The sequence below is a fragment of the Erythrolamprus reginae genome, chromosome 2, assembly GCF_031021105.1.
Source record: "Erythrolamprus reginae isolate rEryReg1 chromosome 2, rEryReg1.hap1, whole genome shotgun sequence".
Lineage (NCBI taxonomy): Eukaryota > Metazoa > Chordata > Lepidosauria > Squamata > Dipsadidae > Erythrolamprus > Erythrolamprus reginae.
The window spans coordinates 10,973,593-10,998,630 of record NC_091951.1 but is presented as its reverse complement, the minus strand read 5'-3'; the positions used below and the strand labels follow the sequence as shown (position 1 = coordinate 10,998,630).

Genomic DNA, 25,038 nt, shown 5'->3' with positions numbered 1-25,038 from the left:
GGGGCCCCCAAATTCCTGATGGCGGCCATGCCTATTGCCCTCAATATGCTTTGTGTATTGGACAAAATAAATAAATAAATAAATAAAATAAAAAATAAAGCGACTGGCCGTCTTCCTTCCCTGTCGCGCCCGCACCTGATCGCTGCCTCCGGCCAGGTACTTTCCACTCGGGCGCGGTTTGTGGCTCGTGGGAGGCGGAGCGATCCATCATGCCACATTGTTGGGTTTACATCAGCCGGAGCTCTCATCGGGCTCTGCAGTTCCGGGAGGTTCGTTCCTAAGAGCGGTTGTTATTCGGAAGCTCGATCTTATGGACCGCCTGAATCTTTCCCTCCGGATCCTCCGGGACCTCACCGAAAGAAGGCTACCCCGTGGGCCCGGGGAGCCGAGGGAGGCTGGGTTCCGAGGGGCTGCAGACCGCGAGATAACGAAGCGCCTCTTCCTCTTCCTCTTCCAGGCGCTTTTTTTGCTCCCCTTGCGCAGCAGCTGGGCCGGTGAGTGGCGGGGAGAGCGCGCGTGGCGCCCACGGGCGGCGGAGTAAAGAGAGAAAGGCGGGGAGGAGGGGGCTTCATCGCGTGGGCTCCGCTTGGGGTGATCTCCTCTCCTCTCGCCCCGCCTGGCCTGCGCGCCAGGATCGTTGATGCTGCTGCGAGGGCAAAACCACGGGATGGACGCGGCGAGAGGTAGAGACGAATCCACGAGCCACGAATCGCGCGCGGCGTGGAGCAGGTGGGTAGGTACCGTACGACCGAGAGCTCGCCAAAGGGAGCCGGATTACAGCGCCCGTGGGTCTCAGCCCAAGCGTACCATTGCGCCCGCATTGCAAAGGCCTTCCAAAAAAATCTCCGTCTTAGGAAAAACATTCTCCCTCTCCGCGAAGTTAGTTTAAACCCAGTTTATTTATGACTGTAACTTGTTGCAAGTATGCTTAAGATTTTTATTAATATTGATTGTTTCTTCATTGCTTATTTGACCCTTATGACAATCATTAAGTGTTGTACCTCATGATTCTTGACAAATGCATTTTTTCTTTTATGTACACAGAGAGCATCTGCACCAAGACAAATTCCTTGTGTGTCCAACCACACTTGGCCAATAAAGAATTATATTCTATCCTGTCCCATCCCATCCGATCCCTTCCTATCCTATTCTATATAATTCTATTGTATGCTATGCTATGCTATGCTATGCTATGTATCAGGAAAGACTTAATGAACTCAATCTGTATAGTCTGGAGGACAGAAGGAAAAGGGGGGGACATGATCGAAACATTTAAATATGTCAAGTCCACAGTAACTGAATTTAATTAAACATGCCCGGGATAAACATATATCCATCCTAAGATAAAATACAGGAAATAGTATAAGGGCAGACTAGATGGACCATGAGGTCTTTTTCTGCCGTCAGTCTTCTATGTTTCTATGTTTCTTTGCTATGCAATGCTGTTCTCTCGTCTCTTCTCTTCTCTTCTCTCTACACCATCTGTCTATATCATCTGTTTGTCTGTCTACTCTCCTGCTCCCTCTATCATCCATTTCTCCCGCACGGTTTAAATATTAACTTAAGAAAAAACCATGATAAAGTCACCATCATAGAGGGAGGTCCTAAAGGGACAAGACACCAACAGCCCAGAGAGTTTTGTAAGCAACGTATGCTGTTGTGGTTGGCTTTCATCACTGATGTTTTCCTTTAATCTGTTGTTGGCAGGGATTGACCCTCTTGTATTAGATATAAAGTATGTATCTTTTCTTTTATGTACACTGAGAGCATATGCACCAAAGACAAATTCCTTGTGTGTCCAATCACACTTGGCCAATAAAGAATTCTATTCTATTCCGAAGGTCCTTCAGGGAGGGATTGGGTCATCTGATTGGGTCATCAGGGGAGGGAAGGTCTCAGGAGACATTGGAGATCTTGCAATAGTCCACTGCATCTGTTAGTATCTAATCTTTTGTATGCCTTAATGATATTTTTACATTTTATTAAACTGGTGTGATTCCTTTGATACTTTGAGCCTTTGGAGAAATGGTAAAGAAAAGCAACCAAGAGGATTAAAGACTTGGAGACTAAAAATATAGGGAGAATAATTGCAGGATTTGGATTTGGCCAGTCTGGAGAAAAGGACTAGGATTTGGGGGATGACAGGATGGCAATATTTGGGGGGCTACCAGAAAGAGGAGGGGGTGGCTGGTCCAATTGTTTTCCAAAGCACCGGAAGCAAGGCAAGAAGCAATGGATGGAAACTAAACAAGACGAGAAGCAACCTGGAATTGAGGAGAAACTTCCTAACAGTGAGGACAATTAACCAGTGGAAGGGCTTGTCTTCAGAAATTGTGGGTGCTTTATTGCTGGAGGTTTTTAAGACGAGACTGGACAGTCCTCTCTCTGAAATGATACAGGGTTTCCAATTTGAGCAGGGGGCTAGAATAGATGACCTCCAAGGTCCCTTCCAGTGTTGGAGGTAGCTCAGAGAAGGTTGGCCATTTAAATTTGACAGAGGGATCAAAGGTGGAACCTTGCCCAACGGCACTCCCTGATAAATGACAGTCAGGTGCTTGGTTGCCCAGAGGTGTGCGGAGGTGTGTTACAAGGACAACCAATGGAAGAGCAGAAGAAAAAACCACCTGTTATTGGGTGGATCTCAGGTGGCTTTGGAAACTCCCAAAGGGCATAGGAGAAATCTGGGAATCTAGCCAGAATAATAGAATGTGAACTTTGGACAACCTTAAATGTATGTTTAAATACGCCCTGAACTATGAAAATATTTTCTCTCTTGTTTGTTCTCTTCTACTGTTTATCTTAGATCAGCAAAGTGAGGTGCAATCTGGTTACATTCCCCCTAATGCAATCTCTTAAAGCAACATCTCTTAATCCAAGCTAACTATCTCTCGATTCTACCAGCACAAGACCATTAGCAAAGTTCTTCTTAGTTCTAAGTTGCTTTTTTCCTTGATTCGTTTCCATCCATTGCTTCTTGTCCTGCCCTCAGGTGCTTTGGAGAATAGGTTGATTCCAGTGAAGGGCTTCCAAAGTTTTTACTACCACACTGTGGGTGCGACTTATGCAGGATGCCCTGCAATTTCTTTCAACATCTTTCAGTGCAAATTGGGTGCTCTGGGATGGAGCTCCATTTTTGCTACCCCTCTGCCTTCCCCCCCCCAAAATCCGGGCAGTAGCCCACCCCTGGTTGACTCCCTCTTCTTTATGGCAGCTCCTGAGATATTGGAACACTACCATCATGCCTCCCCTAGTTCTTCTTTTCATTAAACTAGCCATGCCCAGGTCCTGCAATGGTTCCTCATATGCTTTAGCCTCCAGTTCCCTAACCATCTTTGTTGTCATCATCATCATTTTACTTAACAACCAGGTTACTGACTGTTAGTACAGGGTACATGTGTGTTAGGGATTGCCATTATAAACTGCATATTGTAAACTGTACCAAACTTGTACTTAAAGGGCTAATGTGCACTCAAAGAGTTAACATTTGCTTGAAGAGTTAATGTTCAAGGCTATTTCGTCATTGAAGCTATAAAAGCTCATGAGTTTGCCCAGTCACTTCCTTGTTACTTTACTTTTGCCTGAGACGGGGGAGTCGTGTCTAAGCTCTGTGCTTGTATAAGCTTCGTGCTTTATCTGTATTGTATAAGCTTCGTGCTTTATCTATACAGTAATACCTCGTCTTACGAACCTAATTGGTTCCAGGGGGAGGTTCGTAAGACGAAAAGTTCGTAAGACGAAACGTTGTTTCCCATAGGAAACAATGTAAAATCCATTAATCCGTGCAACAACAACAAAAAACGCAAAAAAACACTGCCGCCCGGCTGTCACCTTTTGAAACAGCCGGGGGTGCTTCCCAGCGTCCTCCTGAACCCGAACGCCAAACCCGAACTTCCGGGTTCGGCGTTCGGGAGGCCGCCGAGAAGCCCCCCGGCTGTTTTAAAAGGTGACAGCCGGGCGGCGGGGCTTCCCAGCGGCCTCCCGAACCCGAACTTTTGCAGAACCTCCAGGTTTGGCATTCGGGAGGCCTCCGAGAAGCCCCGCCGCCTGGCTGTCACCTTTTAAAACAGCCGGGGGGCTTCTCAGAGGCCTCCCGAACACCGAACCCGGAAGTTTGGGTTTGGCATTTGGGTTCAGCAGGACGCTGGGAAGCCCCCCGGCTGTTTCAAAAAGCGACAGCCGGGCGGTGGGGCTTCTCGGCGGCGGCGGGTTCGTAAGAAGAAAAAAGTTCGTAAGAAGAGGCAAAAATTTTCTGAACCCCGGGTTCGTATCTCGGGTTGTTCGTAAGACGAGGGGTTCATATCATGAGGTACCATTGTATTATATTTCAGCTTCGTGCTTTATCTATATTATATTTTAGCTTCGTGCTTGTTATCTATATTCTGTATTCGCTACGTGCATATTTTGGATTGTTTATATTTTGTTTATATGTAAATAATAGTTATTTAACTAAGTCTGTGCCTTGGCTTTATCACACATCCACGCTCTGTTAAAATTCTCTGCTCGGTATTGTCGAAGGTTTCATAGCATAGCTAACCGAGACAAGCCAACACTGACTTATCAACTGCAGTGATTCACTTAATTGTGGTAAGAAAGGTTGTAAAATGGGGCAGAACTCCTTTGGACTCAATGGTGGTCATAAGTCAAGGTCTTCCTATAACCTTTTCTGTCTCCAGAAAATTTGAAATCTTAAGAGACTGAATTGATTGCCGTCAACAAATGACCCGATTCAACGGTGCAGAAGTGTTCCTTCCTGTCATACCTGAAACTCTGCCTTTATTTTCCAGATGGACAAATCCATTCTCTTCTTTATCTGTACACTGCCCTATCAGAACCCATTGGGGACCTGCCCCAGTTCACTGTCCTGGGCTATGGGGACGGCTTCCTTGCGGGTTCCTACAACAGCTTCACCGAGCGGGCCGTGTCCCGAGCCCCCTGGATGAAGAAGATTGAAGAAGAGGACCCCCACTTCTGGAATTGGATGACCCACAGAGCCTCCCATTCTGGGCAACGGTTCCGGAGGGACCTGGAGAATATCCTGCAGCAGAAAAACGAGAGCCGAGGTAAGGCCAGGAAGTCTCACATCCTTGGGCCAGTCTAATTTACACATGGGAAGAAAATCCCCTCGTCCTTCACATGCTTTTTAAAAAACATATTAGTTGGTGTCACTATTTCTTTTATGTATATCCAGTTTAGGGTACTCCAAAACCCCAGAGAGCCAATTTAGCACCCCCTGCCCCTAGGCAACACACACCTACGAGTATTCAAAGGTTAAACTGGTTTTCACCATGCTACCCTCCCTCAAAGCGACTATAATTCTGTTCCTCCATTACGTCTTTTTGTGAGCTCTCCTTCTGAAGAATAGCAACACTTCTAACTTAAGAACATAAGAAGAGCCATGTTGAATCAGGCCAAAGCCCATCGAGTCCACTATTCTGTGTCACACTGTGGCCCACCAATTGTCCATGGGGATCTTGAGCAGAAAGAGAAGGCAAAACCCTCCCTGTCCCTTGACTCCCAACAAATGGTACTCAAGGGAATCCTGCCTGCCTCAACCAACATCTTAACTTAGGCTGATTCAGGCTTTTTTAGTTTTCGAAATAAACACCTTCTCTCATTCATCTTCTTCAACACCAAAAACACCCAGCCACTTCTCTGTTCAGTTTATATAGCCACCAGCTGCTGGGCTGGCTAGAGAGAGGTCTGTCTGTCTGTCTGTCTACCTACCTACATCTACCTACATCTACTTACCTACCTACATTTTATTTTATTTTATTTTTATTTTATTTTATTTTATTTTATTTTATTTTATTTTATTTTATTTTATTTTATTTTATTTTATTTTATTTTATTTTATTTTATTTTATTTTATTTTATTTTATTTTATTTTATTTTATTTTATTTTATTTTATTTTATTTTATTTTATTTTATTTTATTTTATTTTATTTTATTTTATTTTATTTTATTTTATTTTATTTTATTTTATTTTATTTTATTTTATTTTATTTTATTTTATTTTATTTTATTTTATTTTATTTTATTTTATTTTATTTTATTTTATTTTATTTTATTTTATTTTATTTTATTTTATTTTATTTTATTTTATTTTATTTTATTTTATTTTATTTTATTTTATTTTATTTTATTTTATTTTATTTTATTTTATTTTATTTTATTTTATTTTATTTTATTTTATTTTATTTTATTTTATTTTATTTTATTTTATTTTATTTTATTTTATTTTATTTTATTTTATTTTATTTTATTATTTTATTTTATTTTATTTTATTTTATTTTATTTTATTTTATTTTATTTTATTTTATTTTATTTTATTTTATTTTATTTTATTTTATTTTATTTTATTTTATTTTATTTTATTTTATTTTATTTTATTTTATTTTATTTTATTTTATTTTATTTTATTTTATTTTATTTTATTTTATTTTATTTTATTTTATTTTATTTTATTTTATTTTATTTTATTTTATTTTATTTTATTTTATTTTATTTTATTTTATTTTATTTTATTTTATTTTATTTTATTTTATTTTATTTTATTTTATTTTATTTTATTTTATTTTATTTTATTTTATTTTATTTTATTTTATTTTATTTTATTTTATTTTATTTTATTTTATTTTATTTTATTTTATTTTATTTTATTTTATTTTATTTTATTTTATTTTATTTTATTTTATTTTATTTTATTTTATTTTATTTTATTTTATTTTATTTTATTTTATTTTATTTTATTTTATTTTATTTTATTTTATTTTATTTTATTTTATTTTATTTTATTTTATTTTATTTTATTTTATTTTATTTTATTTTATTTTATTTTATTTTATTTTATTTTATTTTATTTTATTTTATTTTATTTTATTTTATTTTATTTTATTTTATTTTATTTTATTTTATTTTATTTTATTTTAATGCCGCCCTTCTCCTTAGACTCAGGGCGGCTTACAACATGTTAGCAATAGCACTTTTTAGCAGAGCCAGCATATTGCTCTCACAATCATTTTATCCATCTCGGAAGGATGGAAGGCTGAGTCAACCTTGAGCCGATGATGAGATTTGAACCGCTGACCTTCAGATCTACAGTCAGCTTCAGTGGCCTGCAGTACAGCACACTCTACCTGCTGCGCCACCCCGGCTCTTCAATATATTCATCATGAATCAAAATACATAAAATAAGAAGAATTAAAATAAGAATATGAAGATAAGAAAGTGCGGTTCCAGGCAACCAAGCCAAATCTTCCATTAGATTGCAGGTAGTCCTCGACTTACAACCACAAGTAGGGCCAAAAATTTCTGCTGCTAAGCAAAGCAATTGGGAAGTGGGTTGTGCCCGATTCTATGACCTTTTCACCGTGGTGGTTAACCAAATCACTGCAGCTGTTAAGTCAATCACACAGTCATTAAAGAAATCCAATGTCGTTGCCCACCCCAATCCCCCTCCCTCCCCCCGGCTGACTTGTCAGAAACCGGCGGGGAAGACAGCAAATGGCGATGACGCAACTCCGGCATGCTATAAATACACAATAATTGCCAAATGCCTGAATTTTGATCACACGGTTGTGTGGGATGCTGCAGTGATTGCAAACACAAGGACCGGTTGTAAGTCGAGGATCGGAGAGAAAATGGCACCCGCGAGCTGTTGCAGAGTGCAAGGCTCCCTGCCATGAAGTGGGGGGTGAGAGGCGGGTGAGTGTTTTGAGACATTCTAGTTTAATTAAAAGAAGGACTAGCGGGTGACATAATAGCAGTACAGTAGTACCTCTAGATACGAGCTGCTCTACATGCGAGTATTTCAAGATACAAGCCACGAGGGAAGAGACATTTCTGTTCTATTCCCAAGCAGAAATTATGGATACGAGCCGAGCGTCCACTAGGTGGCGCAAGAATCCTTGCTTTTAGTTATCTCGGAGGGGAAAAACAACTTGTTCCAGATACGAGTTGCCTCGAGATACAAGCTCCCTTATGGAACGAATTATGCTCGTATCTAGGGATACTACTGTATTCCTATATTTGAGAGGCAGCCCACGAAGAGGAGGGGTGTCGATTTATTTTCCAAAGCATAAGAAGGCAAAACAAGAAATAACGGGTGGAAACTAATCAGGGAGGAAAGCAACCTAGAATTAGGGAGAAACTTCCTGACAGTGAGGATAATTAACCAGTGGAACCGCTTGCCTCCAGAAGTTGAGGGTTCTCCATCACTGGAGCTTTTTAAGAGGAGATTGGACAACCAGTGGTCTGAAATGATATAGATCTTCTGCTTGAATAGGGAATTCAACTAGAAGACTTCTAATACTTGTTATTCTCTGGGGAACCCCTATCATCCCACTAGAGGTAGTCTAGAGGTGCAACTGGAGGCTGAGAGTTTGATCCTAGGTAGAGGCACATATTTCTCTCTCTGGGCACATTGCTTTAATATAACTCCACATTGGCAACAAGAGGGACATCTGGCCAAGGAACACTCGGCTTCATTCAGTTGCTCAGACTCCATCCCACAAGGGATAATGGGGTCATTAAAAGAGGATGAACCCCTATCACCCCACTGCACACTCACCTCTACCTTCTACCTTGCTTGTCCAGGTCTGCTTGCCTAGTGGCAAGGCTGATAGATGAAAGGATGGAGCTGGTGTCAGATGCCGTTGAGTCAAGTTTGAAAGCCCAGCAGGATATGATCTCCAGCTGGGAATCAGAGCTGGGGCTGGAAATGTGGACATAAGGCCCTGAGCAGGGGTGAAGGCGAAGGCAAAATGAGGTCAGACCTCCAGCTGTAGCTTGGAAGTTGGAGGTGCCAAGCCTAGCCCAGAACTAATGGTGTTTACATCTGTAGCAATAGTGACGCTGAAGGATGGAGCTTCAGCAGGAGGCTGGAGACAAGAGACACCGAGCCAAAGGCAAAGGTCCATGCTGGTAAAAACCGATGAGGGAGAAGTGTGGCAGCAGCAGAATCTGGTTAGGAGAACAGAAACGCCCAGCCGAGACTGAAGATGATGGTGGAAGTGGCAAGGACAATATAATTGTTCTGTCGAGCTCTCTGGTAGAATCCTCCCGAAAATGCACAGGTACAATTTCAGACACACACACGTTTGAAAATTCAAAACAATGTTCTTTATACCGAAAATGCAAATAAACGAAGCCCTCTTTTGGTATAGCAAAGAGCACTCGTCTCCAAACAAACTGGTAATTTGTACAAGACCCTTATCAGTTCTATGATACTTAGCTTGCAGCTGTGAGGCAATTCACAGTCCTTCTTCTTTCCACTTTGCTCTGGTTTAGTTTCAAAGCGGGGGAAAATCAGCACACAAAAGGTCAAAGTCAGCAAAGCAAGCACGAAACACAACAATCAGATAATCCTCCACAATGGCCAAACCCACAGACTGCTATTTATAGCAGCCTCACTAATTACCACAGCCCCACCCAACCACAGGTGGCCTCATTTTCTTTGATAATAATCTCTCAGTTGTTGCTGCCTATGCATCGCTCTCCGCATGCGTGGCTGTATCGTTAACTCTTGTTCCATATCCAAGGAGGAGCTAGATAATTGATCTCCTTCTGAGCTGTCTGCCACACTCTCCTCCTCCCTGTCACTCATGTCTTCTTGGTCAGAGGAGCCTTCATCAGCAGATTCCACAAAACAGGCCTGCAGCATGTGGATGTCTCCCCCACATCCACAGTCCTTGGGGCAGGAGCTGGGCCAGAGCTAACCACAACAATAATGAAGATGAAATTGGAGAGGAATGGATGGGACAACCGGCTCAGAACTGAATGGCTGAATCAAGAAGCATAGCAACTGGGTTCCAGAGTCTGCAGAAGTTGATAACCGGAATCGGCCTCGAATAAGCTCCTACTTGGACTGTCAGTGAGGAGTGCAAAGGCTTCCTTTGGGAGTTGGGGATGCGCGAGATCAGAGTTCCCCAACCCTGGTTTGGTGGCACAGGGATGGGGGTGGAGGGGGGGAAATTGCGGGCATCTTTATGCACATCTGCGTGTTCACATAAGCTGCAAGTGCGTGATGGGATCGTGAATGCTCATGTGATGCAAATGGGACCATGAACGCATGTGCAACACTTGCGGCAATGGGAGCATGACTGGGAGGGGTTGCGTGCGTGCACATATATATCAACAAACCACTCCTGCAGCCTGGTGGCCAGGAGACCTGTTAAAATGCTTAGGAATTGTTTATAATATTCCAGAACAAGCTTTTACAGAGTAGATGGGGCAATGGTAGATATTCAGCCAATAAACCAGACTAATATAAGTAGAGTATAAATATTATTCTACATATATTCAATAGAATAGTCAGTAAGCAATCCAGTTCATACACAGATATATCAAGCAATCATATACAAACCAGATATCAGAACACACAGTTCTATACACACAGCAGCTAAACAATAATACTTCCACTCAGAACACACAGTTCTATACTTATTTATTTATTTAATTATTTATTCATTCATTCATTCATTCAATTTTTATGCTGCCCTTCTCCTTAGACTCAGGGCGGCTTACAACATGTATATAATTGTATATAATATATAATTCTCTCCCGATTCCTAAGAGGTCAGTAAGGGGTGTGCATAAGTGCACGAGAGTGCTTTCTGTCCCCTGTCCTACTGTTTTTCTTTTACTAGTATCATGTATATAAATATTATTATATCACTGTATACCACCAATATGTACCTGACAAAACAAACAAACAAAGTGTTAGTCATCACCTATAAAGCCCTTCATGGCACCAGACCAGGGTATCTACAAGATCGCCTTCTGCCGCACAAATCCCAGTGACCAGTTAGGTCCCACAGAGTGGGCCTTCTCCGGGTCCCGTCAACAAAACAATGTCGTTTGGCGGGGCCCAGGTGAAAAGCCTTCTTTGTGGCGGCCCCGGCCCTCTGGAACCAATTCCCCTGGAGATTAGAATTGCCCCCACCCTCCTCACCTTTCGTAAGCTCCTTAAAACCCACCTCTGCTGTCAGACATGGGGGAACTGAGATATTCTTTCCCACTAGGCCTTTACAATTCATGCATGGTATGTTTGTATGTATGGATTTTTGGTTTTACAGTAAGGGTTTTTTAGTTGTCTTAGTATTGGATTTACATGCTGTTTTTTATTACTGTTGTTAGCCACCCCGAGTCTACGGAGAGGGGCGGCATACAAATCCAATAAGTAAGTAAGTAAGTAAGTAAGTAAGTAAGTAAGTAAGTAAGTAAGTAAGTAAGTAAGTAAGTAAGTAAACAAACAAACAAACAAACAAAAAAACAAACAAACAAACAAACAAACAAACAGAATTCTACAATATTTCTCTCCTGCAGAGCATGTAATTCTATATAATACTATAAGTATTACTCACACATAAAATGCATAGACCGACATATTATTTATATTTTGCGCATGTGCAGAGGATAAAAGAACCCAAATGGTGGCATCTGGGTGGGTAAGCGGAGCCTCGCGCTCCCTTCCTGACCAGCTCTCCAACGACTCACAGACATGAACGAATCAGAAGCATTTCACCACTGCCCTATGGAATCTTCTCCTAACAGAGAGTAGAATGACTCCCAACTCTGTTGGCTTTTCACAAACCTTTAAAAACTTGGCTCTGTTTGTAGGGCTCGGAATGTCGGAAAGGTTGCTGGAACCGGGCATGGATAGTCTAGTAAAAAGAAGGGCTAGGGGGGACATGATAGCTGTATACAGGTACTTGAGGGGTTGCCACAGAGAGGAGGGGGACACACTGTTTTCCAGGGCACCAGAGGGACGGACAAGGAACAACGGTTGGAAACTGACCAAGGAAAGATTCAACCTGGAGATAAGAAAGAATTTCCTGACAGTGAGAGCGATCAACCAGTGGAATGGCCTGCCAGCGGAGGTTTTGGACTCCCCAACTTTGGACATTTTCAAGAGGAGATTGGACTGCCATTTGGCTGGGTGCTGTAGGATTTCCTGCTCCGGCAGGGGGTTGAATTTGATGACCTGTAAGGTCCCTTTCAACTCTAATAATAAATAAATAAATGTGTTAAGGATCCTGTTACAGTGATACCTTGTCTTACAAACTTAATTGGTTCTGGGATGAGGTTCTTAAGGTGAAAAGTTTGTAAGACGAAACAATGTTTCCCATAGGAATCAATGGAAAAGCGATTAATGCTGCAACCCCAAAATTCACCCTTTTTGCCAGCCAAAGCGCCCGTTTTTGCGCGGCTGGGATTCCCCTGAGGTTTCCCTCCATGGGAAATCCCACCTCTGGACTTCTGTGTTTTTGCAATGCTGCAGGGGAATCCCAGCAGGGGAATCCCAGCATTGCAAAAACGAGCGTTTCGCTGGCAACGGAAGTCCGGAGGTTGGGTTTCCCAGCGAAGGGAGCATCAATGAAATCGCAGCATCGCAAAAACACCAAAGTCCTTGAAACCCCACCTCCGGACCTCTGTGTTTTTGCGATGCTGCGATTTCACTGAGGCTTCCCTCGCTGGGAAACCCCATCTCCGGACTTCCGTTGCTAGCGAAGCGCCAGTTTTTGCACTGCTGGGATATCCCTGCTGGGATTCCCCTGCAGCACCACAAAAACACGGAAGTCCGGAGGTGGGGTTTCCCTTGGAGGGGAGCCTCAGGGGACTCCCAGCAGTGCAAAAACGGGTGCTTCGCTGGCAACGGAAGTCCAGAGGCAGGGCATGCTAGCAGCGGCGATGGGTTTGTAAGATGAAAATAGTTTGTAAGAAGAGGCAAAAAAATCTTAAACCCCGGGTTTGTATCTCGAAAAGTTTGTATGACAAGGCGTTTGTAAGATGAGGCATCACTGTACTTGGTTTTACTATTAGCTTGTTAACCAGCATGGATATTGTTTCTACTCCTTTATTTTGTGGGTGTTTTTACTCTTTGAATGTATTTTAAATTGTTTAAATTGTTTTATAATTTTATAATTGTAAGCCGCCCACAGTCCTTTGGTTGAGGTTGAGTGGCTTCAGAAATTGATTGAATGAATGTATGAATATGTAAATAAAGTCACTTGTTTCAGTGCTGTTGTAACTTTGAATGGTCGCTAAATGAGTGGTTATAAGTCGAGGAGTACCTGTATCTGATTTTCTATCTCTGTATGCAATGATCTAGATTAGGGGTCTCCAAAGTCGGCAACTTTTAAGACTTGTGGACTTCAACTCCCAGAATTCTTCAGCCCGTGTGGTTGAAGTCCACAAATCTTACAGGGGCCAAATTTGGGGGAGACAGCTGATCTAGACAAGAGTCGTTCTTAGTATCATAGAACTGGGAAGTTGCATCTTCCCAGCTGGTTGACTCTTCAAAATCTTGCCATCCATTCAAAACCATCAATCTAAATAATTGATATTTGCTCTGCCAATAAGAAAATAAACTAGGATAGTTAGGTTGAAGGTTAATCACTTTCTCAGGCTCTTTCCCCAAATACTACGGTTCCGATGTAATAACTTAGTGGCGATCTGGTGGGGTTGTATGGTATGTGGGATTTCAGATTTTACGGGGGCCTAAACTGACCTCTTTTGAGTTGTGTGTGGAATGTTAATGGAATGTTGTCTCTTATTTTGTTTGCTGCCTAGTGATCAATGGATTAATCCATTATAAACGGGATTAATCCATCTGCCAAGAGAGAAGAAGCTGAACAATGAAAGTCGATGGAGCATGTAAGCGGTGTTTTTCGATGGATGAAACTATACTATCTTGGGTTTTGGTCAACAGCCAGACCAAGATCAAAGGTTTACAAGCCAGAGAATTACCTGCCGGTCAACTGCCTTTTTTTTTCAGTCTAGGGTAATGAAATGGTAATGCTAATTAATTTCATAAACTTTTCCTGGGCTCTAGAATGGTAAAGGGGGGATAATTAGTAATTAGGGATCAAAGGAGTGGGTGCAAATATGCTATACCAGCAGTCCCCAACATTTCAGCTTGGTGGGCTAGTGGGGGCAGGGGATGGTTCTGTGCGATGTGAAGGGCACGCCTGTGAGTGAATGCAGCTCCATGTGTTCTGGAACACAAATACAGTGGGTACCTCATGATACGAACTTAGTTCTAGGAGGAGGTTCGTAAGGTGAAAAGTTCGTAAGATGAAACAATGTTTTCCCATAGGAATCAATGTAAAAGCAAATAATGCATGCAAATCCTTCAGGAAAATCCCAAATTTTAGAAGGGAGGCGAACAGAGGGCAGGGAGGAGCAGCTAAAGGGGGCGGGTGGAAGAAGCAGGGCTAGGCTAAAGGGTGAGTGGGAAGGAAGAAAGGCAAGGGGGGGCGCCCCTCCCTTTTATTTCTTCAAAAGACACCCTTTCTGTTTTCTGCAAAATCTTTCCTCCTCCAAGCCGCCCCCTCCTTTTTCTTTCTTCAAAAAAGGGGAAAAAAAAGAAACCCCTCCATCCCAGCAGCAGCTGCTTGGGTTCATAAGATGAAAATAGTTCGGAAGAAGAGGCAAAAAAATCTTAAACACCGGGTTCCTATCTAGAAAAGTTCGTTAGAAGAGGCGTTCGTAAGATGAGGTACCACTGTAGAGCTTTGTGTTTTGAGCGGCAGTGTGCGTGCCCATTTGCGAGCGCAAGTGGAGCTGCATGCACTCAGGTGCTCACTCACTGCTCACGCAGGGTGAAGCTACATACGTGCTCACATGATCTGGTTCCGAATGGGTTATGGACCAGTACTGGGCCATGGCCCAGGGATAGGGACTCCTGTGCTATGAACACAGTATTGTACAGTGTTATAATTTGCTTACTTAAAATGTTCTGGAGAAGAAATTCAATTATGGAGAAAACACTAAAAATGGCCTAATGGTCACACTAGGAGGAAATTCTAAGAAGTCTTTTAGACTTCTAAGAGAAATGCAAAACAATCAGCAGTGCTAGGCTGGAAAGTCAAAGAACCTGCCCGTTTTCAGAAGGCTTGGCTGATCCCCCAACCTGCTTTTTGCTTTCTTTCTAAGCTTGAATAAAACTTTGCAAATCGTGTGTCTTTGTCCTGCTTCAATCAGAACTGGGAAGCTGGTCCTTAGGACCCCGGTGACATGGTGGATGCATTTGTATCAGTTTCTATACATGCACTCATGTACCCATTTTGAAGGAGACCAATTTAGGCCATCGTGATCCTAGAAAACAGACCCTTTATCCGGGTTTAGAAAGGTCTCTAAAAGATGAGAAAGTTTATAACAGTTTATAGGCAAATTTATAACAGTTTGTAGGCCTGTTATACAAGGGGAGGAGAACACAATCAATATTTTTGATATATTTATCAGCATTTAAGCTGGGTGGACTTTCTACGTTTGATGTCCGTGTAAATGATATATTCTTTCTTTCTTCCCTTTTTTTGTACACATGGTTTTCTATTTTTATTATTAGGGTTCGGATGGTTGTTAATTTCTTTCTTCCTTTCCTCCCACCCTTTATTTTATATTTTAACTGTGGAATATTTTTTTTAAAAAAACTTGCTGCATTGGTGATGGGAAAAATGGACGAATATCCCTTTCCTTTGCCTTCCTCAGGGAATCTGGAATTTGGAGCTAAGGTAGGGTTTTCTTTTTGATCTTGCATAAGTGTGTGGGGATGGCTCACTAATTTTGCTCTCCTTTAGAGCTTCACGTCTGGCAGCGGCTCTACGGCTGTGAGCTGGCGGAAGATGGAAGCAAAAGAGGATATGACCTCTATGCTTACGACGGGGAGGACTTTCTCAGCTTCAACAAAGCCACCCTCAACTGGACGGCAGCCAACACTGAGGCCGCAATGACCAAGAAGAAATGGGATGCCGAGTTTGACAGGGGCTTGCGCAAGAAGATTTACTTAGAAGGGGAGTGCTTTGCCTGGCTGAAGAAATGTCTGGACTACGGCACAGAAACCCGGGCAAGGAAAAGTAAGGAAGGCAACACTGAGAGGGAGTTTATTTACAGTTCGCAGTCTTAATTGGGTGGTAGGAAATGCTTCAACTGAAGAAAGAGCTGGTTGTCTCATTCACAGAATAACCCCCAAAAGGTGGCAGGTTATTGAAGGAAAGAAGAATTGGAAAAGTCCTATTGTTTGGTGTTGGGTCTGCTTGGTACAGTGGTACCTCGACATATGAGTTTAATTCGTGCCAGAGCCGACCTCGTATGTCGATCAATTCGTATCTCGAACCAATGCATTTAGATTTGGCTTTTCGCTCTGAGATAACTGGAAAAAATGGAATTCTTCCGCCACCTAGTGGACGCTCGACTCATATCCTGAATTTGAGCTCGGGTGTCACACAGAAATTTTGCTCGCGTCTCAGCTCGTAACTTGGAATATTCGCATGTGGAGCAGCTCGTATCTAGAGGTACTACTGTAATTAGATGGGAGGCCACTAGGAAGATTGAAAAATGCAAAAGAAAAAAGGACAAAAACACATCCTTACTCACCGTAGTTTTTGGAGTATAAGATGCACCTTAGTTTTGGGGAAAGAAAACAACTGGAAAAAAAAATTCTGCCTCTGCTTCCCAGCAATTTGCCTCCCAGCAAACAACAAATGGCACAGATGATATACAATGTTTGCTGTGTATTTCTGTTCATGTGTGCCTGACCCCTAGAAATAGCAAAGTATTGGAGAAATGTACATTATGGCGGTATATTAATGCCAGAAAGTTTTCTTAAATGTAGTTACACTAACTTCCTCCAATTATTTAAATAGATCTACTCTACTCTACTCTCACTAAGTCAGGGTTTAACTGACCAGACTTATTTTAATACTAAAACAAGACACTGTTACATTCCAGATTATACTGTTACAGATCTTTAAAATTTAACTGGGTTTTGCAAGTACAGTGGTGCCTCTACTTACGAACTTAATTTGTTCCGTGATCAGGTTCTTAAGTAGAAAAGTTTGTAAGAAGCAGCAATTTTTCCCATAGGAATCAATGTAAAAGCAAATAATGTGTGCGATTGGGGAAACCACAGGAAGGGTAGAGGCCCTGTTTCCTCCCAGGAGATTCCTAGAGAGGCCCCACAGAGGCTTCTCCTTGCCCTTTCCAGTTACAGTTTCAGAGGCTCGGGTTTGTAAGTAGAAAAGGGTTCTTGAAAAGAGGCAAAAAAATCTTGAACACCCGATTCTTATCTAGAAAAGTTCGTAAATAGAGGCGTTCTTAGGGAGAGGTTCCACTGTATACATTATTCTCTGCTATTTAAAAAAAGACACAATACCACTGGGCCCCTTCAGATCAAGCATTTATTTTAAAAGGCTTCTTCATTTTGTTGTCTAGAACAATAATAAAGCAGTCTTTAAAAAATAAGTCCAATACAGTAGTATCTCTAGATACGAGATGCTCGACATGCGAGTACAGTGATCCCTCGATTTTCGCGATCTCGATCTTCGCGAAACGCTATATCGCGATTTTTCCCACCCGATGACGTCACTCTCTTCCTTCCTTTCTCATCTTTCTTTCTTTCTCTCTCTCTTTCTCTATCTTGCTTCTTCCTCTCTCACACTCTCTTCCTCCCTCTCTCATTTCTTTCTTTCCTTCTCTCTCTTTCTCTATCTCTCCCCCTCTTGCTGGCGGGCGGCGGGCGGCGGGCGGGCGAGCGGGGGCATCAGCGAGGATCCGGGGTTTCCCCTTTGCGTGGGCGGCTGGGAAACCTCGATCTTCGTCTGCTCGCTGTTGCTGCGCCGAGCAGATCAGCTGCTGGGTGGCCGAAGGAACCTTCCCTGGGTCTTCCCCCTCTTGCTGGCGGGCGGGCGAGCGGTGGGCATCAGCGAGGAGCCGGGGTTTCCCCTTTGCGTGGGCGGCCGGGAAGACCCAGGGAAGGTTCCTTCGGCCGCCCAGCAGCTGATCTGCTCAGTAGCGCAGCAGCAGCGAGGAGCTGAATCGGGGTTTCCCCTTTGCGTGGGCGGCGGGGAACGCAAACTCCACCATCTGCGCATGCGCGGCCATAGAAAAAACGGGCGCGCATGCGCAGATGGTGTTTTTACTTCCGCAACCCTACATCGCGAAAAATCGATTATCGCGAGGGGTCTTGGAATGGAACCCTCGCGATAATAGAGGGATCACTGTATTCCAAGTTACGAGCCACGAGGGGAGAGAAATTTCTTTTCGAGACCCGAGCTCAAATTCAGGATACGAGCCGAGCGTCCACTAGGTGGCGCAAGAATCCTTGCTTCTGGTTATCTCGGAGGGGAAAAACAAAGTCTAAAGCCATTTGTTCCAGATATGAGTTGTTCCACATACGAGCTTAGTTCTGGAACGAATTAAACTCGTATCTAGAGGTACTACTGTAATTTGTATATTCTACAGACATTTATAATTATTGACTTACCTTCTTGCATCCAGTTCAAGAGAAAATAAAAATCTGCCTGTCTGTCCCAGTAATTTGTCTACTTGCAGCTAGTTTCAGTTTCAGTTTAGCATGCGGCCTGCCTTCAACTCAATCACCCAGTGGTTGGGAGCCTGTTAAACAATTACTTGTGCTAATCAGGCTCTTTGCTGCTTGCTGCAAGCAGGTAAATTGCTGGGAGACAGACGCCAAAGTGTGAGGGTGGCTGGGTGGGGCTACATTCAGTATATAAGACGCACCCAAGTTTTCACCCTCTTTTTTGGGGTGGGTGGGTGTTAAAAAGGTGCGTCTTATACATTGAAAAATACAGTAGATAGTCCCCATAAGTGTTGGAAGCAACTTTTTTAAAAGGTGCTTTTTAAAAAAAAGTGCTTCTAGCTTGAAAAAATTAGCCAATGACATCACTGTTGCCCAGGGAACACCCAGTTGGGGGCTACTTTCATATTCCTGTTAAGGAGCTGGAGCGAATGATGGGAGCTCACTCCACCATGCAATGGCAGGGTCTCGAATGCCAGCTTGCTAACCTCCAACCACGTAACCCGCCACACTGCTATCATTTAAATAGTGAGATGGGTGGTGCCTAACATTTTTATATAAATCGGTACTGTCGCCAGGAAAACTGAATGCTTGATTCCAGAGAAAAAATGCCTCTTGTGGAAATGGCTTCTCTAGAGGTTTTGCAGTTCCAGACAATCTTCCATTCTTTCGGGGGTGGGGGGGCGGAGTTCCTTCATAGCTTTTCTAGAGCCACAGAGCAGACCTATAACTGCATCACCAGGATTTCTGGATCAAACATTGTGTACAAATGACATTCCCCCCCCCCCCGACAATTCTCTGCATTCTCTACATTGGAGCAGAGCCCCCAGTGGTGACGATGAGCAGCAGGACAGAGGTTGACGGCATGGAAAGTCTTCTCTGTCGAGCCCATGGCTTCTACCCCAAGGAGATCGATGGCTCCTGGAGGAGGGACGGAGAGGTCTGGCTGGAAGAAACCCTCCAGGGGTCCGTGGTCCCCAACTCAGATGGGACCTACTACTACTGGATCAGCATCCGGATCAATCCCAAAGAGAGGGACCGCTACCGGTGTCATGTAGAGCATGATGGCCTACAACAGTCACTGGAGATCGCCATGGAAAAGGCTGGTAAGAGGCTGGAGAAAGACCGTGTGTGTGTGTGTGTGTCTAGTGTTCTCCGGAAGAATCTGGGTGGGGGATATTTAGAAGCAACACAATACCTAAACTGGGGAATATGTGTATTAGAAGAGGTATTATAAAGGAGGGAACAAACCTTGAAGGTGTTCAAGGTTTCTCTGGCAGACTCCTCCCAAAAATTCACAGGTACAAATTTCAGACACACACGTTTGAAAATTCAAAACAATGTTCTTTATAATGAAAATTCACTTAAACCAAGCCCTCTTTTGGTATAGCAAAGAGCACTCGTCTCCAACCAAACTGGTAATTTGTACAAGTCCCTTATCAGTTCTGTGATACTTAGCTTGCAGCTGTGAGGCAATTCACAGTCCTTCTTCTTTCACAAAGTGAAACACACTTTGCCCTGGTTTAGTTTCAAAGCGGGGAAAAATCAGCACACAAAAAGTCAAAGTCAGTAAAGCAGTCACAACAATCAGATAATCCTCCACAATGGCCAAACCCACAGGCTGCTATTTATAGCAGCCTCACTAATTACCACAGCCCCACCCAACCACAGGTGGCCTCATTTTCTTTGATAATAATCTCTCAGTTGTTGCTGCCTATGCATCGCTCTCCGCATGCATGGCTGTATCATTAACTCTTGTTCTGAATCCAAGGAGGAGCTAGATAATTGATCTCCTTCTGAGCTGTCTGCCCCACTCTCCTCCTCCCTGTCACTCATGTCTTCTTGGTCAGAGGAGCCTTCATCAGCAGATTCCACCGGGGGGGTGGGGGAAACATGCCTGCAGCATGTGGATGTCTCCCCCACATCCACAGTCCTTGGGGCAGGAGCTGGGCCAGAGCTAACTACAACAGAAGGTAACAAGGGCCTTATTAATGTGGGGTTATAAATAAAGAATGGAGAAAGAGTATTGTACCCATATTAATTAGAATGTAGGATATGGATATTACAAACCTAATATTTTTTTACTTTTTCATGCCAAATTGAGTATATAACTTTAGAAGAAGAAGAAAACGGATGCAATTATTTCAGTCACATTTCAGGATGGAAACTCTCTTTTCCTCTCCTCCCACTGCAGCTTCAACTGATGCGTATTTCAGATGGGGAGGAATGGTGGCTTTTGTTGTCCTTTTGGCATTATTCACTGGATGTATCGGTACGTATGCTACCACCTACCACGGGTTTGTAGAAAGAGAAAAATACCCATTCTGGTTTAAGCTTGATGCCCTTGTTTTCCAAACTGGGAAACTCCCAGATGTGTGGACTTCCCTCCCAGAATTCTCAACAGTGGCCATGCAAGCTGTAGATTTCTGGGAGTTGAAGTCCACACATTGGAAATTGCCAGTATTGGAATACAGTATTCTAAGGAGGCCAGGAGAGAGAAGGATGGAGGGGAGAGGGGGGGGAGGGAGAGACTTTTCAGGATTCATGGCTTTCAAAATCTCCACTCAAAATTTAGAGAAATGAAGAGTCAGTTTCTCCCTCCTCCTTCCCCCCTCTCTCTATCGATCGATCTATGCATGCCACCCATCTCACCACAAGGTGACTTGTAGATCACAAGAGGTCTAAAACAGAGGACCCCAGCTTATGGCCAGCAGACCACTACTGAGACATGCCACCAGGTATGTAAGAGTGGCTTGGCAATGTGTGCATGCACGCACACACTTCCACTCGCGCTACTGCTGCATTGTCACATGGGCGCTAGCTATTCTGCGAGCATCGTGCAGGTGCAGCATCCCAGCGACCAGTTAGGTCCCACAGAGTGGGTCTTCTCCGGGTCCCGTCAACTAAACAATGTCGCTTGGCGGGACACAGGGGAAGAACCTTCTCTGTGGCGGCCCGGCCCTCTGGAACCAACTCCCCCCAGAGATTAGAATTGCCCCCACCCTCCTTGCCTTTGGTAAGCTGCTTAAAACCCACCTCTACCGCCTGGCATGGGGGAATTGAGATATTCCTTCCCCCTAGGCCTTTACAATTTTATGCATGGTATGTCTGTATGTATGTTTGGTTTTTATAATAATGGGTTTTTAACTGTTTGTAGTATTGGATTATTATTATATGCTGTTTTATTACTGTTGTTAGCCGCCCCGAGTCTGTGGAGAGGGGTGGCATACAAATCCAATAATTAATTAATTAATTAATTAATTAATTAATTAAGTAAGTAAGTAAGTAAGTAAGTAAGTTAAGTAAGTAAGTAAGTAAGTAAGTAAGTAAGTAAGTAAGTAAGTAAGTAAGTAAGTAAGTAAGTAAGTAAGTAAATAAATTGTCTTGAACGTCGGACAGGGGCTAGTATCATCATAAACGCACCCCCCTCACACTAGCACTGTATTATATGAGTGCTAGCATTGCCCAAGCATCGCAAGGGCACTCATGGCTCTTTTTGTGCAACACACTGCCTTCCAGCACCATTTGTGCAAGTGCTCACAATCCCGTTTGTGCATGTCCATAAAGGCTTCTCATTTTATTGCCCTCGGGAGGTTAGAAAGCTGTGTCAACCTTGAGACAATCAGGATGGAACGGCTGGCAATTGGCAGTTAGGTTGCAATACTTTATTCTAACCACTGCGTCACCAAGGCTCTTTTATTGCACTGATGCACTGTGTTATAAGAATGAGGGCAACTCAACAGGAACCTAACCGTCAGCAGCATTTCTACAGGAGTTGAAAATAAGTTTTCCAAATTCTGATTTCGAATCTACATCGTAAAAAAGAGGGGAGGCTCAGAATAAGACCTGAGTAGCTCTTATTTATTTATTAGTCTCAGAGCAGCATATAGAAAAGTCTGTCCTTCTCTTTTCCCTACAATTACAATCTGTAGGTGGATTAGGCTGAGAGGGAGTGACTGGCCTGATGCTGCGGTGCCCAACCCTCAGGCTGCAGCTGAGTACTGGGCCATGGCCTTTTTGAATCCGGGCAGCGTGAGTAGAGTGCAAGCACACAGGTCAACTTGTGCAAATTGAGCTGTGCATGCTGGCCCTCCACTTGCACGGCCTGGTTTCCCGTCCACCCGACAGATTGTCAAGCCAGAAAGGTTTCTCTGCTCATCTTATCTGTTTTGGCTTCTGTTTTGTGGACTGATTCCAGGCATCTTGCCAATCTCCATAACCAAGCCCAGAACTTGATCTCACAATCTTTCAATTTCTAGTCCCAGTGTCTGTTCTGTTGGGCTCTCTGGTAGAATCCTCCCAAAAATTCACAGGTACAAATTTCAGACACACACACGTTTGAAAATTCAAAACAATGTTCTTTATAATGAAAATTCACTTAAACTAAGCCCTCTTTTGGTATAGCAAAAAGCACTGGTCTCCAAACAAACTGGTAATTTATACAAGTCCCTTATCAGTCCTGTGATACTTAGCTTGCAACTGTGAGGCAATTCAAAGTCCTTCTTTCACAAAGTGAAACACACTTTGCTCTGGTTTAGTTTCAAAGCAGGGAAAAATCAGCGCACAAAAAGTCAAAGTCAGGAAAGCAGTCAGGAAACATACCAAACGATCAGATAATCCTCCACAATGGCCAAACCCACAGGCTGCTATTTATAGCAGCCTCACTAATTACCACAGCCCCACCCAACCACAGGTGGCCTCATTTTCTTTGATAATAATCTCTCAGTTGTTGTTGCCTATGCATCGCTCTCTGCATGCGTGGCTGTATCATTAACTCTTGTTCTGAATCCAAGGAGGAGCTAGATAATTGATCTCCTTCTGAGCTGTCTGCCACACTCTCCTCCTCCCTGTCACTCATGTCTTCTTGGTCAGAGGAGCCTTCATCATCAGATTCCACCGGGGACAAAACAGGCCTGCAGCATGTGGGTGTCTCCCCCACATCCACAGTCCTTGGGCAGGAGCTGGGCCAGAGCTAATCACAACAGTGTCTTAATCAATACACCCAGTTGCCTCTTCTACTTAATGCACAGTGTCACATCCTTCATTCCTGATTAGGGCTGTAGCTTTCCTCTTGTTCACTGACCATGGATCTCTCACTGACCATGGATCTTTGATAAAGGAAATGGAGCACCTCCCTTATGATACCAGGTTACAATGCCTTGGTCTCTTCAGCCTTGAAAGACGGCGTTTAAGGGGTGACTTGATCGAAGTGTATAAAATCATGCATGGGATGGAAAAGGTGGATAGAGAAAAATTATTTTCTCTATCACACAATACTAGGACAAGGGGGCACTCCCAAAAGCTCACAGGTAAGAAAGTGAGGACAAATCAAGGGAAATATTTCTTCACCCAGAGGGTCATTGGTTTTTGGAATTCACTTCCAGAAGAGGTCGTGACAGCTGTGAGCCTTGATATATTCAAGGCAGGATTAGACAGATTCATGGATGCCAAACATATAGATGGTTGTTGAAATGAATGTCCAAGTGCTGCCTCTATGTTGGTTGAGGCAGGCAGGATTCCCTTGAGTACCACTTATTGGGGGTCAAGGGAAAGGGAGGGTCTTGCCCTCTCTTTCTGCTCAAGATCCCCATGTACAATTGGTGGGCCACTGTGTGACACAGAATGCTGGATTCGATGGACTTTGGCCTGATTCAGCATGCCTCATCTTATGTTCAAGAAAAATTTTGCTGTCCTTTTTTTGAAAGTACTATGTAATTTCTGATGACACCTTAGACTTGGAGGTGAAGGGAGGAAGAACATCTTGAGTGTTTTTCTTTTTGTCCTTTCAGGATATTGGGTGAAGAAAAAAGAAAAAGAAGAAGAGTCCACCACTTCAGATGATCTTCTTGAAGCAGTGATGGACTACAGGTAGTCTTTGGCTTGCAACCAAAACTGGGACCAGAATTTGCGCTACAAAGCCATGAGAAAGATTGAGACTTTGGGTCCATTTAATTGAAGGAAACTTCACCAGGATTTTCTATAATGGTCGCTATTGTAGCTGGGAGCGGGGGATCTGCAGAAGGACTTGGACACTCCCTTATCTCTATATACATAAAACCGAAATACCACTCACACATCATCACAAAATCTCCAGAACCATAAACTTGAAATTTGCCACGTATGTTCCTCTTGGCTTCCAAGTGCTCACTAAGAAAAGATTTTTCAAAATGATCGTCAGAGCATTAGTATCTCCTATATTTTTAATAACATGCCCTGATGCTAAGGAGTTCTACTCCCCCTCCCCTCCTAAAATAGATCTGTTCCAAATGTAAAATACAAGCAGAGGAGAGAAGTTTCAGTTTTACTTTCGCACAGCAAGCAATGGATAGGATAGGGGAGATTTCTGTGGGGCAAGGCTGAGGGAGAGAAGGGGTATAAGATAGGATAGGCTTCTGTGGGGCAAGACTAGGGGAGAGCACAGGGCGATAATTTTTAAGCTGTAAGTGACGATATATCAAGCCTGATCACAGTTTTGTAGCAGAGCACGGGTATTCAGCTAGTTACAGATAAAGATAAGCCACTCTGAGTCTGTTTTGGAGTGAGAGGCATATCAATCAATCAATCCATCAATCAATCAATCAATCAATCAATCAACCAACCAACCAACCAACCAACCAACCAACCAACCAACCAACCAACCAACCAACCAACCAATCAATCAATCACTAATAATAATTAATAATAATAATTTATTGGATTTGTATGCCGCCCCTCTCC

The 25,038-nt window shown here is 43.1% G+C and overlaps 1 protein-coding gene across 1 annotated transcript; it reads left to right on the top strand.

Moving 5' to 3' along the window:
- The first annotated feature begins 255 nt into the window (after positions 1–255).
- On the top strand, positions 256–24,408 carry LOC139159696 (major histocompatibility complex class I-related gene protein-like). Its single transcript, XM_070737024.1, has 6 exons — positions 256–494; positions 4,785–5,060; positions 15,584–15,859; positions 19,143–19,427; positions 20,516–20,593; positions 24,111–24,408. Exons 1-6 carry the CDS (start codon positions 311–313, stop codon positions 24,191–24,193), a joined length of 1,182 nt encoding a protein of 393 aa, XP_070593125.1. The 5' UTR covers positions 256–310; the 3' UTR covers positions 24,194–24,408.
- The last annotated feature ends 630 nt before the right edge of the window (positions 24,409–25,038 follow it).

Coding starts and splice junctions, on each gene's coding strand:
- LOC139159696 (XM_070737024.1), top strand. CDS start 311: ATGGACCGCCTGAATCTTTCCCTCCGGATCCTCCGGGACCTCACCGAA. Junction 19,428..20,515: donor GATCGCCATGGAAAAGGCTG/GTAAGAGGCTGG, acceptor CTCCCACTGCAG/CTTCAACTGATGCGTATTTC. Junction 20,594..24,110: donor ATTATTCACTGGATGTATCG/GTACGTATGCTA, acceptor TTGTCCTTTCAG/GATATTGGGTGAAGAAAAAA.